The following is a 13,445-nucleotide window of genomic DNA, read 5'->3' on the forward strand; positions in this document are numbered from 1 at the left end:
GTTTGGAGAAAGTGGAGTTTTAACTACTGTGTATATCACTGAGTATAAATTGCTGAGGATCAAGTGTACCAGTCACTGATCTGTAAAGCCAGATGCTGTCCTTGTCCCCAATCTTATTGTGGACACTTGAGGGTGGGTGGACAAGTACTAGAGGCTGCTCCCTTCCTCAGAGACATAGACAACACCAGGGCTTTGCCTTACAAGTTTTTTTGGCATATGGTCTGATAATGGGGCAGCTTTGTAGTCTCCACTAAGCACAGTTGTTGCTAATGAAGCGTTCTGTGATTGAATGAACCCTGACTTCCAGGCCAGGTTGGGTCCTGCCTCATGCCCATCCCTTTTGGTTTTCTCCAAAGCAGAAGCTGTAATCTGCAGATCTTAGTGAGAAAAACATTTATTATCCTCCTTGCTACTTCTGCCTTTGTCTGTTTCTTCATTGCCACCTGGCTGCTGTTAGAGGGAATCCTCTACAATTCTTGGGTCACTGCATGCTAGCTGAAAGGAACTATTGAGAGGAACCATCTCTGCTTCCAGAATGAGCCATGTGTTCTCCTTAAAACTGAAAACTGCTACCCAGATTTCCTTTTATGACTTGTTAAGTCAGAGACAGCTGGAAGGATGCAATGGGGAAGCATTACTCATAGGCACACACAGTGGCCCTGACTGGAGGGGGGTGGGGCGGCGGTGGTGGTGGTGGTAGTCTGGGTTGTGCTGAGTGTCAGCTCAGGAATGGGAAAGTCACAGGGCATTGTGGGTAGAGGCTATGTGCCAGTGACTACGCCTTCTCTGTTCTACCCCTTCCTCCACAGGACTCATCAGAAAGCCACACACACTGGGATCCACAAACACAGTTGAGGCAGCCATTAGACTAGGTACCTTCATGGTGACACTGTTCCTATGAAAGGATTGGCTTCCTATGTCCTGGGTGTAGAACATCACTAGAATAAAAATAACCCATGGCTATAACATTTAGTCTTTTTAGCCAGGTGCCAGTGGCTCAGGCCTGTAATGCTACCTATTCAGGAGGCTGAGATCTGAAACCCTTATCTCTATAAGGCTGAGATCTGAGACTCTTATTTCTATAAATAACCACCAAAAGCAGGAAGTGATGCTGTGGCTCAAGTGGTAGAGCACTAGCCTTGAGCAAAAACGCTCAGAGACAGCACCCAGGATCTGAGTTCAAGCCCCACAACCTGGACAAAAATAAATTAAAAAAAAGTCTTCTCTGTCTGTCCAGTAGGGGTCACTGGAAGATTAGGCTCTTAGTGACAGGAACTGTCACTAATTGTGTGAAGGACAGTCAGATTCCTTGTCCTTATCAGGGCATCTTTGTATATTAAGTACTGTCTTATACTCTCTCTCTCTCTCTCTCTCTCTCTCTCTCTCTCTCTCTCTCTCTCTCTCTCTCTCTCTCTCTCTCTCTCTCTCTCTCTCTCTCTCTCACACACACACACATACACACACACACACACACACAGATCACACTCTGTACTAGGAACAAAAATTGTGAACTTATATTAAGAACTTGGTGGCCGGGTACTGGTGGCTCTTGCCACCCTGGCTCATACTTGCTACCCTAGCAACTCACGAGGCTGAGATTTGAGGATCAGGGTTCAAAAGCCAGCCCTGGAAGGAAAGTCTTTGAGACTCTTTTCTCCAATTAACCACCTAAAACCTGGAAGTGGAGCTGTGGCTCAAAGTGGTAGAGCAGTAGCTTTGAGTGAAAAAATTTAGGGTAGTGCCCAGGCCCTGAGTTCAAGCCCCAGGACTGGCAAAAAAAAAAGAATAACTTTATAAACTTACCAAGTATTTGAAGAACAACAGATTATTTCAGATTCTAGATATTTGTAATTTAGTCTTGTTATGCTGCTGCCCAGACTGGTCTCAAATTTGTGAGCTTAATTTATTCACAAATGCTAGGATTATAGATGTGAATCACCATGTCAGAATGAATCACCATCCAGATTCTAGGTGAAGAATGAACACCAAGGCTAAGATAAAATTGGTTTTATTAATAAGATTTAAGGGGCAGTTTTTGAAGAAAGAAAATTACTAAGTATCTAATTATGTGCTCAAGTAATTTACAAATATGAGTATTCCTTATTTCAATTTTATAACCATTCTAAGAAACAGATTTTTTTTATGTACATTGTATGCCATGAGTACCTGAAGTACAAAAATAGTAAGTGGCTTCTCCTGAGTTTCCATAGTCATGGGATGACATTACTAGGGAGGGTTCCTGTTTGATTTGATTTTGTTTGCTTTTGGTTTTTAGACTCCTTGCCAGGGGACATGAGGACAGAAGGTTTTATTAGACAATAAGCAGAGCCTGGTGGTAGATTCTGCCAATAAAAAGACTAAAATAATAGTTCTTCCAGGGGTCAGCATGTGGAAAGAAGTTGGAGATCTATCTTTGTCATCTTCTTCTGGTTTAAAAAATAATTTCATTGTTATTATTAAGGTGTTGTACAAAGGGGCTACCATTTTATAAGTCAGGTAATAAATACACTTCTTTGGACAATGTCACTCCTTTCTTAATTCAAACTTGGTACCTGATGCTTTTCCTCATCATTTGGCACTCTACTAACTGAGCCAGGCTTCCATCTCTAAAGGTTTTTTTTGTCTTTGTGATCAAGTGGCCCATTCTTCCTTCTCTTCCTTTAGGGTTGCTGCCAGGATCTAGTAAACTATCTTATAGAGGTCTAAAATTGGCTATTTGTTGTGTGCAAAGCCTGGTTTCCATGGATAATTTGCTTTTCTATTGTTGGCATATTGGCCTGGGCTACTCAGCGTATTGTATTGTATTTATTTATTTATTTATTTATTTATTTATTTATTTATTTATTTATTTTTGTGGCACTGGGGTTTGAACTTAGAGAACTGAGTCATGTGGAGCCATATCTGCAACTTTTGTTTTGTTTTGTTTTTTGCATTAGTTATTTCTAAGATAGGGTCTTTATTCCTGCCTGGGCATAAGCTTGGATTGCAATTCTCCCCCTTCAGCCTGCTGTAACTAGGATTACAGGTTCACACCACCACATGCAACTTCTGTTGAAATGTGGTTTTCTGGACCTTTGGTTTTCTGGACCTTTCTGCCTGGCCTGTTTTGGAACTGCATCCTTATCTCAGTCTTTCACTAGCTGACATGACTAGTACACATCAACCATGTCCAGCTCTTGGTTGAGAAAAGGGATCTTGTGTGTATGCCTATGCTGGGCTTGAAGCATAGTCTCCTGATTTTACAGTAGCAGCTATAGCCATCATGGAGCTGAGATTATAATCATGAGCTCCTAGCAGCTGGTTTTCTTCTGAGCTTTGAATATGGCTACCTTCTGCTAGATAACAACCCACCAGATTATTTCATTGTTGAGGTCCTCACAACCACTTTGTCATCTGGGCAGCCATAGAAGAGCTTCATGTCCTTTCACACTCTCCCATGTTCAAGATGTCTCAGGAAAACTGCTCCTAGCCAGTCCATACTAAAGATATTTCCAACTAAGAATGTTTTTTCCTTTTTATTTGGAAAAACATTTTTTTTAGATTGTACAGGGTACTGTTCACTCACTGTAAATGAGATATATTTCTGGACAAAAGTAATGATCCTTGGCAAGGTTCAGGAGCAGTGTCTATAGACAGGGTTTCTTTTTCTTGTTTCCTTTTCTTCGTGTATTTAAGAAGTTGACTACCAGCGTTTCCCTGAGGGGAAAGAATTAATACCTGGGTCTTATTATTTTGTTGGAGAAATGGTCAGAATTCCAGAGAAGAAAGATTACTTAAAACGGTAATGTGGCTAGGTAGTCACCATTTTATTTCTGAAGCAATGCTTCTGAAGTTTACTTGCACTTATCATTGAGTTGATGGCTTAGAGCTGTTAAATATCATATACTTTACCTTGACTTTCCTCTTAGCATTGACCACTAATAAGCACGGATGCTGCTAGTCGTAAGAGCAATAGTTAACACCAATGGGTTAATATTTATTGTCTTTCAATAGTTAATGCTTACTGTGTGCCAAATATTCCACAAATTTTCTCATTACGGTAGTACTTATTGTCCCCATTCTACAGATGAGAAAATTAAAGATTAAAGGGATTAATTGATTCTAAGACACTAATGGAGATTGTAAAGTCAGAATTTGAATATTAACTTTGGTTACCAGATTATGTTAATCTTATAGTCTTGGGCAGAGAGACTACTAGCTCTTGAGTTTAAGAGTAAATTTTACAGCCAGGTGCCCATGGCTCATGCCTATAATCCTAGCTACTCAGGAGCTGAGATCTGAGGTTTGTGATATAGAGCCAGTCCAGGCAGGAAAGTCCCTGAGACTGATCTCCCAGTAAACTACTCAGAAAACACTGGAAGTGGTTGCTGTGCCTCATGTGATAGAGAACTAGCCTTGAGCACAAAGAAGCTCAAGGACAGTAACCAGGCTGTGAGTTCAAGCCTCAGGACTGCCCCCCGCCAAGTGAAATTCACAAGTGTTATAAGTGTTATTCCAGAGCATCTTTCACTGTATTTTCTATCCTTGCTCTTTAGCGTTCCTTTTATTGGGGTGGGGTGGGGAAGAGGGGGGAGTCCCTTCTCAAGGTTGTACACTCTTGCGGAGACCATTGCACTTTAGATTGTTGAGCTGGACAAGAAGGCCACCAGTTTGGATCTAGGGTAGAATTTCTGAACTATAAATCATCTTCTCTCCAGCTCAAAGAAAAAGCAGCCTTTATTTATGTTCCAGTCACTGTTATAAAAAATGCTCTCCAAGAACCATTGGTGTCTACCACAATAGACACAAAAATAAAGAATTGTCTCAGCAAGGCAAAATTCTGGAACACAAGCACATAGAGTATAGGTAGGCTGCTCCTCTATCACTCACACAGCAGGCACTGCCCCTTTGCTCAGATTGATTGAGCTGGAGTTCACATTCTGCTCCTGATTGACTAGTTTGAATAGGGTAAAATGTATTTAAGGTGACTTTGAAATAAGATTAACAGCACCCTCTGCTGTTTTTTTTTCCTCTGCTATTTCTTGATCAGTCGGAGTTCTGATTTGATCTTAAAACCAAGTAAGACAAAACCCTTACATTTGAAAAACCCTTCTTTATCCCCAAACAAGAGCCAAGCCATGGAAATTTTGTTGTTGTTGTTGTTCATGGGGCTTGAACTCAGAATTTAGATGCTGTCCCAGGACAGCATTTTTTTGGTGGTGGCCGGGGCATGGTGGGGAGGGGGGGTCAGTCATGAAGCTTGAACTTGAGACCTAGCTACTGTCCCTGAGCTTTTTTGCTCAAGGCTAGTGTTCTGCCACTTTGAGCCACAGCTCCACTTCCAGTTTTTAGGTGTTTTTTTTTGGAGTTAAGAGTCTCATGGCCTTTCCTGCCCAGGATGTCTTTGAACCAGGATCCTTAGATCTTAGCTTCCTGAGTAGCTAAATTACAGGCATGAGCCACTGGTACCTGGCTTAAAGCAAGAACTTTTATCTTAAGAACACACTTTGAGGGCTGGGGATATGGCCTAGTGGCAAGAGTGCCTGCCTCGTATACATGAGGCCCTGGGTTCGATTCCCCAGCACCACATATACAGAAAACGGCCAGAAGTGGCGCTGTGGCCAGGGACAGTGCTCAGGCCCTGAGTCCAAGCCCCAGGACTGGCCAAAAAAAAAAAAAAAAAAAAAAAAAAAAAGAACACACTTTGATAGAAAAGACAGTTTTTCTCACTTCACTTTCCCTTTAAACTTTCAGGTAAATTGGATCTTGAACTCAGGCCTAGGCACTGTTTGAGTCAAGTGCCACTTCCCATTTTCTGGTGGTTAATTAGAGATTAGAGTCTCCTGGGCTTTCCTGGCCGGGCTGGCTTTGAACCATAATCCTCAGCTCTCAGCCTCCTGAGTAGTTAGGACTATAATTGTGAGCCACCAGTGCCCAGTTTAGAAGTTTATTTTAAAGTTATTTGGCCTGTGTGTGTGTGTGTGTATGTGTGTGTGTGTTTGTGTCTGTTTTATCCACTAGGCTTGTATATTAGTCCTGCTGCAAGATGAATGATTTTCCAGATATGTTTCTAGGTATTCTACTGTATATTTTGATGGTCAAAATAGTTACATTCCCAGAAAAAATTATAAACATTCTTTATTTGTGGTTTACTGGACTCAGTTTCGCTCTTTTTAGTTTATATCCCTATATATTTCCTTTTTATGGATTTATTTATTTATTTATGCAGTGCTAGGGATGGCACCCAGAGTTTGCATATCTCTACCACTGAGATATATCTATATATCCCCAAGCCCTTGTAACCTACTCCTTAGACCCTCTTTTTCAGCAATTATGTACTCACTCATCCTGCAAATGGTCATTTAGTAACCAAGACTTTAGCAAAGGCACGCAGGCATTCATCTAGCTTCAAAAATTTAATCTAGTGAGGGGCTAAAAATATGTATTCAGCAAGGTGAGGATGACTCACACCTATAATCCTAGCTACTTGGGAGGCTGAGATCAGAAAGATAGCGGTTTCAGGCTGAACTAATAGATTGTGAGACCTCTTCTCAACCAGGAGCTGGATATGATGGCCCCTGCTTGTTATCCCTATTATCACAGGAATGGAAAAATAGGGAATTACAGTCTAAACACCTGCCTGGCAAGCTGTGAGACTTTGTCCCGAAAAGGCTGGAGATATGGTTCATCAGTAGAGTGCCTAACTAGAAAGTGTCAAGGCCCTGAGTTCAAACCTCAGTACCACTGAAATGAAACAAAACACTACATTATAAAGTACTAAACACCATGCATGAGAAACAGATTAAGTATAAATCAAGGGAAGGAGAAATCTATTTCTAACTGGGGTAGAGGGAAAGACAAGGGAAAATTCTGTTCAAGTATTAGCTTCTTTTTTTCCCCTTCTGGTTCCAAGACTTGAACTCAGGGCCTGGGCACTGTCCCTGAGCCTCTTTGTGCTCACAGCTAGTGCTCTAGCCCTTGAGCCACAGCACCACTTTGGCTTTTTCCTGCCCTGGCTAACTCTGAACCTGCAATCTTTGGATCTCAGCCTCCTGAGTAGCTAGGATTACAGGTATGAGCCACCAGCACCTAGCAAGTATTAGCTTTAAGTTGGTGCACAACAGTGAGATTTTGAGAGAGTTTTAATTAAACTGTCATATGTGTATCTGAAATAGCATAGTGAAACCCCTTGGTATAATTAATATACACTAAAGAAAAAAATAAATCAGGGCTGGTACTCTGGCTTACTGGTAGACTGCTTGTCTAGCATGCATGAAGCCCTGGGTTCGATTTCTCAGTACCACAAGCAGAAAAATCCAGAAGTGGTGCTGTGGCTCAAGTTTTAGAGTGCCAGCCTTGAGCAAAAAGAAGCTCAAGGATAGTGCCCAGGCCCTGAGTTCAAGTCCCAGGACTGGCAAAAAAATGCACAAAAGTAAAACAGATGTGAAACCCATTGAAATTGTTTTAGAAGAGGGGAGATGGATAGACAGGTTAAGTTTGAACAAGATACATTGTGTGCATGTATGTAAATATAAAAATGAATAATGTATGTTAATTGATGAGGTAGAAACGAAAATTATTCAAGAACAAATGAAGGAGATATAGTAAAGCCAGAGTGTTTTCGATTTTAAGTGCTGATAGGAGATTGAAAGTTCTAGAATGAATTTACAAATAAATATTTATGAGCCATGCATGGGTAGTGGCTTATGCCTGTAATACTACCTACTCAGGAGGCAGAGATCTGAAGACCACAGTTCCAAGCCAGTCTGGGCAGGAAAGTTTGTGAGACTCTTATCTCCAACCAACCACTAGAAAACCAGAAGGAGAGCTGTGGCTCCAAAATGGTAGAACACTAGCCTTGAGCACAAAAGCTCAGGGACAACTCCCAGGCCCTGATTTGAAGCCTCACAACCCACAAACAAACAAATAAACATTTATGGAACATTTAAGATATACCATGTATGTTGCAGGGAGATTAGTCTATGAATGAGGGCAGGTTCAACAACTGGGAGACTGGATTAGTTAGATTAGTTAGGCTATTGATGTAATAAATTACCAGTTTCCTGAGACTTTGTATAGTCTAAGTAATAGTCAGTGATCCTTGCTGCTTCTCCAAATAATGAAAATAGCCAGTAGTTACTGGGCAGATAGTAAATGCACTAAGTCATTCAATCCTTCATATAACTCTGGGACAGGTACCCCCCAATATAATGATATATAATATGTACAATATATACATATACAATATATAATATGTATAATATATTATACATGCTATAATGTACAATATAATATATAGTATATATTATATATGTGTGTATACGCATACATGTGTATATATGTGTACATACATATGTACACACATATGTCTAGATTTGAACCCCAGCTCACTGGGCTTATAATTATCATGCTACTATAATGCTAATGTATCTACTTACTATTGGGAGGTTTTATTTGATTGTATTAAGCAATACTTGGGCATGTAGATAGATTCTCTGGGCCTTTGCATGTTTATCCTGGTCTCAATACCACTTTTCCTTTCTTGTTCTTTTTGTTCTTCCTTTTTCTTTTCTATTCCTTTCCTTTCCTACCCCTTTCCTCTCCCTCCCTCCCTCCCTCCCTCCCTCCCTCCCTCTTTCTTTGTTGTTGTTGGTCATGGGGCTAGAACTCAGGGCTTCCGTGCTGTCCTTGAGCTTTTTGTTCAAGGCAGTGCTCTGCCACTTGGAACCACAGCTCTACTTCCTCAGTACCACATTTCTAAACCTTGGGCCAAATCATGGCTATCTCTTAAATAAGTTCTGTGAAGCCTATCTCCTTTGTCTGTTAGCAGCTAGGTGCTATGTGCTCATGGGAGGAAACAGATAACAATAATTTTAGAATCAAGCTTTGATATCATTCACAGAAATCCAAAGTGCAAGATCCTATCAATCATATGCTTCTCTCTTTACCAAATTTATAATCATACACACACATATATGCACCCTTATACATATACATACACACATACATACTTTCCCTTTGTAAGTATTTTTTTTTACCTTCTATATTTTAATTATGGAAGATGTTAAAAATTTGGTCTTTGTCTACTGAAGTTATGAGTCTTATGGATAATAGTAAATAAATAAAACTCAAAGGCACTTTAAAAATGAAACATGCGGCATATCTTCTGGGCTTGCTTTGGTCAAACATTAAAGATGCTCTGGAGTGTTGCATAGTTTGAGATTTCTTGCAGGTAGTAGGTATGGGAGACCATCTTAATTGCTGTGGGTGAATTAATCTCAAAGTGAGGCAGGTCTAAGGTCTTAATGAAATTCTGAGCTAACCCATCTTCTTTGGTGGTTTGGTTTGCCTATTTGCTGTTAGAAAGAGATTTCCTGGGGGTTGATAAATATGACTTTAAATGGCCTGTTCTTTGCATAATAAATGATCTCTAAAAGGAAAACTAGTCATTCTCTTCTCTAACCACTTCCTGTAAGTAGCAGCACACAGATCCATCTTAATTTCTCTAAATGAAATGTATTTCTAAATGTATTTAATCTTCACATGTGCAGTTCCTCTGCCCCTTCTCTCTTCATACACTTTACCTATCATTTGCAGAAGTGATATTTTCAAGTATAACATGCTATTTTAAGAAAATCTTCAGTCTAAATTCCTTTTGATCTCTTACTGTCTTCTCTAGTAATAAGGGTAGATTCTGAATGTTTCTTGATAGTTGAGCTTTGGATCTTTTCCCTAAATTTTTTCCAGGTATTTTTGAATGAAACAGATATGGTATATGCTTTTTTAATTATAACAGTTTTATAATGGCTTTGGTAGGCAAAATAGGCAAAAATGACATTAACAGTATGAATTAATGGCAAAGACAGCATTGCTGTGTAATGTGTTGACGTTGAGATCCCTCCCTCTCCCTCCCTCCCCCTCCCCCTCCCTCCCTCTCCCCCTCCCTCCCCTCCCTCCCCCTCCCTCCCCTTCCCTCCCTCCCTCTCCCTCCCTCCCCTTCCCTCCCTCCCTCTCCCTCCCTCCCTCTCCCCCTCCTTCCCTCTCCCCCTCCCTCCCCCTCCCTCCCTTCCCTCCCTCTCCCCCTCCCTCCCCCTCCCTCTCTCTCCCCCTCCTTCCCCCTCCCTCCCCCTTTTCTGTTTATGTGGTACTGAGTAATAGAATCCAGGGCTTCATGTATGCTAGGCAAGCATTCCCACATTCCCAGCCCAACCTCTGAGATATTTATAGGGATTAAATGAAGTAACATATATGAAGGTGCTTTATTGTAGCAAACTAATAAATAAGTTTCCTTTCCAGTCTATCTTTGGACATCATAGCCCAGAGGCTTCTCTGCTTCTTCACAGGAAAGGAGTATTGTAATCGTTTCCTTGTCCTCATGTCTTGCATTAGACATAAGGCATTTTTTCTTTTCCTTTCTTTTTGTCAGTCCTGGGGCTTGAACTCAGGGCTTGGGCACTGTCCCTGAGCTTCTTTTGCTCAAGGCTAGCACTCTACCACTTGAGCCACAGCACTACTTCTGGCTTTTTCTGTTTATGTAGTACTGAGGAATCGAACCCAGGACTTCATGCATGCTAGGCAAGCACTTTACCATGAAGCCACATTCCCAGCCCTGTTTTTTTTTTTTTGCCAGTCCTGAGCCTTGGACTCAGGGCCTGAGCACTGTCCCTGGCTTCCTTTTGCTCAAGGCTAGCACTCTGCCACTTGAGCCACAGCGCCGCTTCTGGCCGTTTTCTGTATATGTGGTGCTGGGGAATCGAACCTAGGGCCTCGTGTATCCGAGGCAGGCACTCTTGCCACTAGGCTATATCCCCAGCCCCCCCAGCCCTGTTTTTTAATTCACTGAATGAATGAACACTCCATTTCATGAAAGAACTCTCCCTGCTCCTTTTCTTTTTCAGTTTTGAGAACCGAACACCCTCACACAACCTAGGCAAATGCGGCTACCAGTGAACTATATTCCAGTCCCTTTTCAACTTTTTATTTTGAGACAGGGTCTTACTAAATTGCCCAGGCTGCCCTCAAACTTGAAGGCCTGCTATTTCAGTTTCCTAAATGACTGGGATTATAGGCATTGGCCACTACCCCATCCCTGTTTTTTAACTGAAGTACTCTGTTTCATAAGCAAGAGTTCCAGCTGTGTCTTTAGTGAGCTATATCATAGATTTTTCCTTTTAAGTGCTATTCCTTTCAGCAGACATTTCAGTACATTTTTATACCAAGAAGAGTTCTGGACATTTCCTCCCTCTCATTGTTCCTTTTTACATTTTACATTTTACATTGTTCCTTGAAAGAATTGTTTTTATTTGTTGTCATTGTTTTCCTCCCATTTGCTCTTGCATTATTCTGGATGCTATGAGTTGGCATTATCAGTCCTTCCTCTCTCCCTTCCTTTCTTCTCTCCTCTCTCCTTCCTCTTCCTCCTCTGCACGCGTGCGCACACACAGACACACACACATGCTCCTGTACTCAGGCTTGAATTCAGGACCTGGGCATTCATTCTCTTAGCTCTTTGCTACAGGCTGGCACTTTAGCTCTTGAGCCATACCTCCATTTCAGGCTTTTTGGAGATAAGAGTCTAATGGACTTTTTCTGCCTGGGCTGACTTCAAAGTATATACAGCCCTCAGATCTTAGCCACCTGAGTAGCTAGGATTATGCTTGTGAACCATTGGTGCCAGGTTCCAGTTTTCTTAATTTGAGCCATTATAGCCAATGTGTCGTGGTGAAGTGGGAACATTTTTTCAGTTGCTGCTTTACCATCTTTGGCACATTTTCATTAGTGACCAGGCTCTGGTTTTGTGGAGTGATTGTTTTCTGCTGTGACTGAATTCCTGACGGGTAGCTAGTGGAAATCATCTGGCAAAATATTCTGCCCTCAAAAAAAAAAAAAAACAAACCCAAACCAACACCCTCCAACTGGACGTGTAGAGCAGTTTGCTTTTCTGGCCCCCAAGCTTCCAGGCTTGTTTCCTGTGGGTCCTGTCTGTGTGGGTCCTTTCTAAGTGACTATGGAAGGGTTCCCCTCTGGCAGTGCCAGGGTACTTGTGGTACTTGTACATCCTTGTGTAATTTGCCTCCTCCCTGCGAGCAAGTTTTCTTAGTGCTTCTGTGACTTTTTTTTTTCTTCTGGCTACATCCAGTGAGGCTGGAACAGAAAGTTAAGTGTGACATCCTCTGACCCTCTCCCTTCTTGTAGAAGGGTCTGAGGTTTGTTTGTTTAAGCTCAACGGAGGATGCCAAAGATAGAGGTTTGAGTCATCTTGACACTGGCTTAGACTCCTTTTCACTCTCCTCGTTCCTCCTTCTCTTTCCCTTCCCCTGCTGGCCAGTTGTTTCCTGGGTTTGGTCTGTGAAACACTGTACAGTTTTAGCCCCAGCTGCTTGCTGAAAACAGTCAGAGACGAGATGGAGGAGAAGCTACCAGGAAGTTTCTGACAACTCTAAGCTACCGCCTGTGCCTCTGAACTGATTGTACGGGACAGCAGTAACCTCAGGAGAAAGGCATCCAGAGGCAGCTCTGAGCTGGGCTTGTGGCTGACTCAAGGGAAGAGAAAGGACAGGCCTGGAAATGCCTCTTTTAGATTCATCTTATTTGCCACCAACTCTCTTTATTTTGACTCATATTCTTGGAATTGTCGGTGTTCTGTATTGGAAGAGATGTGCCAGCAGCAAAGCAGGTAACTGGTGCCAGTGGTCTTTGCTCTGCTGTGGGGCTTTGAGGGTTGAGGGCAAACAGAGATCTTCCTACTTGCTTTCCTTAAAGGGATACTGTGCTTTTCAGCTGGGCGCTGTCAGAGTTAAGAATGTGTTTGGCTGTACTGATTAAACGGGGTAGCCCTGAGTTACTTGGGGACCCAGACTCCTCCTTGTTCCATAAGGCTGTCTGGCAGCAGGGTGCTGGTTAGATGAGGTGATGTCTGAGTTCAGAGCTGGAGGGAAGTGACTCCTGTGCTGCTTAATGTCCTTCCTCAGAGAATAGGGCCCTTCTTTCTTTACTTTTTCAATCTCAAAGTGGATTTTTGGATCCTTGTCTTTAATGGAACATACAGGAAGTCTGTCACTATTCCCCAAATATACATGTGAGACAACTAGTGGAATTGAAGAAGTTCTTGGATTTGGTATATTTTTGGTAAGAAAGACAGAAGGAAAGAGTCAATTGATATCCTGCTAAGGTGAATCCCAAAACACTGGGGTCTTTGTGTTCTCATAGATTGATACTGTTCTCCTCTGGGAGAACTACATAGTTTAGTTCTGCATACCCAAACCATCCTGTTCAATACTAAGATATCAATTGTTCTGTTTCCTAGAGAATCACATTATGCTAATTAACAAAAATAAAAATTAATGCCATTAGAACTCTTTGCATCACATATTGCTATCAGTTATGTTTTATTTCATTGACTTCTAACTGTCCAATATGGGAATCAGCTTCAGGTTGAGCTGATTCTAAATTACCATAGCTGAGAA

At 41.7% G+C, this 13,445-nt stretch overlaps 1 protein-coding gene across 8 annotated transcripts in view; it reads left to right on the forward strand.

Moving 5' to 3' along the window:
• The window catches only part of Macf1 (microtubule actin crosslinking factor 1), a 357,403-nt gene that overhangs the window by 103,930 nt on the left and 240,028 nt on the right, over positions 1-13,445 (forward strand). The window contains exon 1 of one of the 8 annotated variants that reach the window (XM_048350959.1): positions 12,090-12,655. The exons of the other annotated variants lie outside the window; for them this stretch is intronic. Within the exon in view, the coding sequence (XP_048206916.1) occupies positions 12,547-12,655 (109 nt within the window). The 5' untranslated portion in view covers positions 12,090-12,546. Of the gene's footprint in view, positions 1-12,089; positions 12,656-13,445 lie in introns of those variants that run through there. 8 annotated transcript variants of the gene reach the window in all.

Source organism: Perognathus longimembris, chromosome 7 (assembly GCF_023159225.1).
Source record: "Perognathus longimembris pacificus isolate PPM17 chromosome 7, ASM2315922v1, whole genome shotgun sequence".
Taxonomy (NCBI): domain Eukaryota; kingdom Metazoa; phylum Chordata; class Mammalia; order Rodentia; family Heteromyidae; genus Perognathus; species Perognathus longimembris.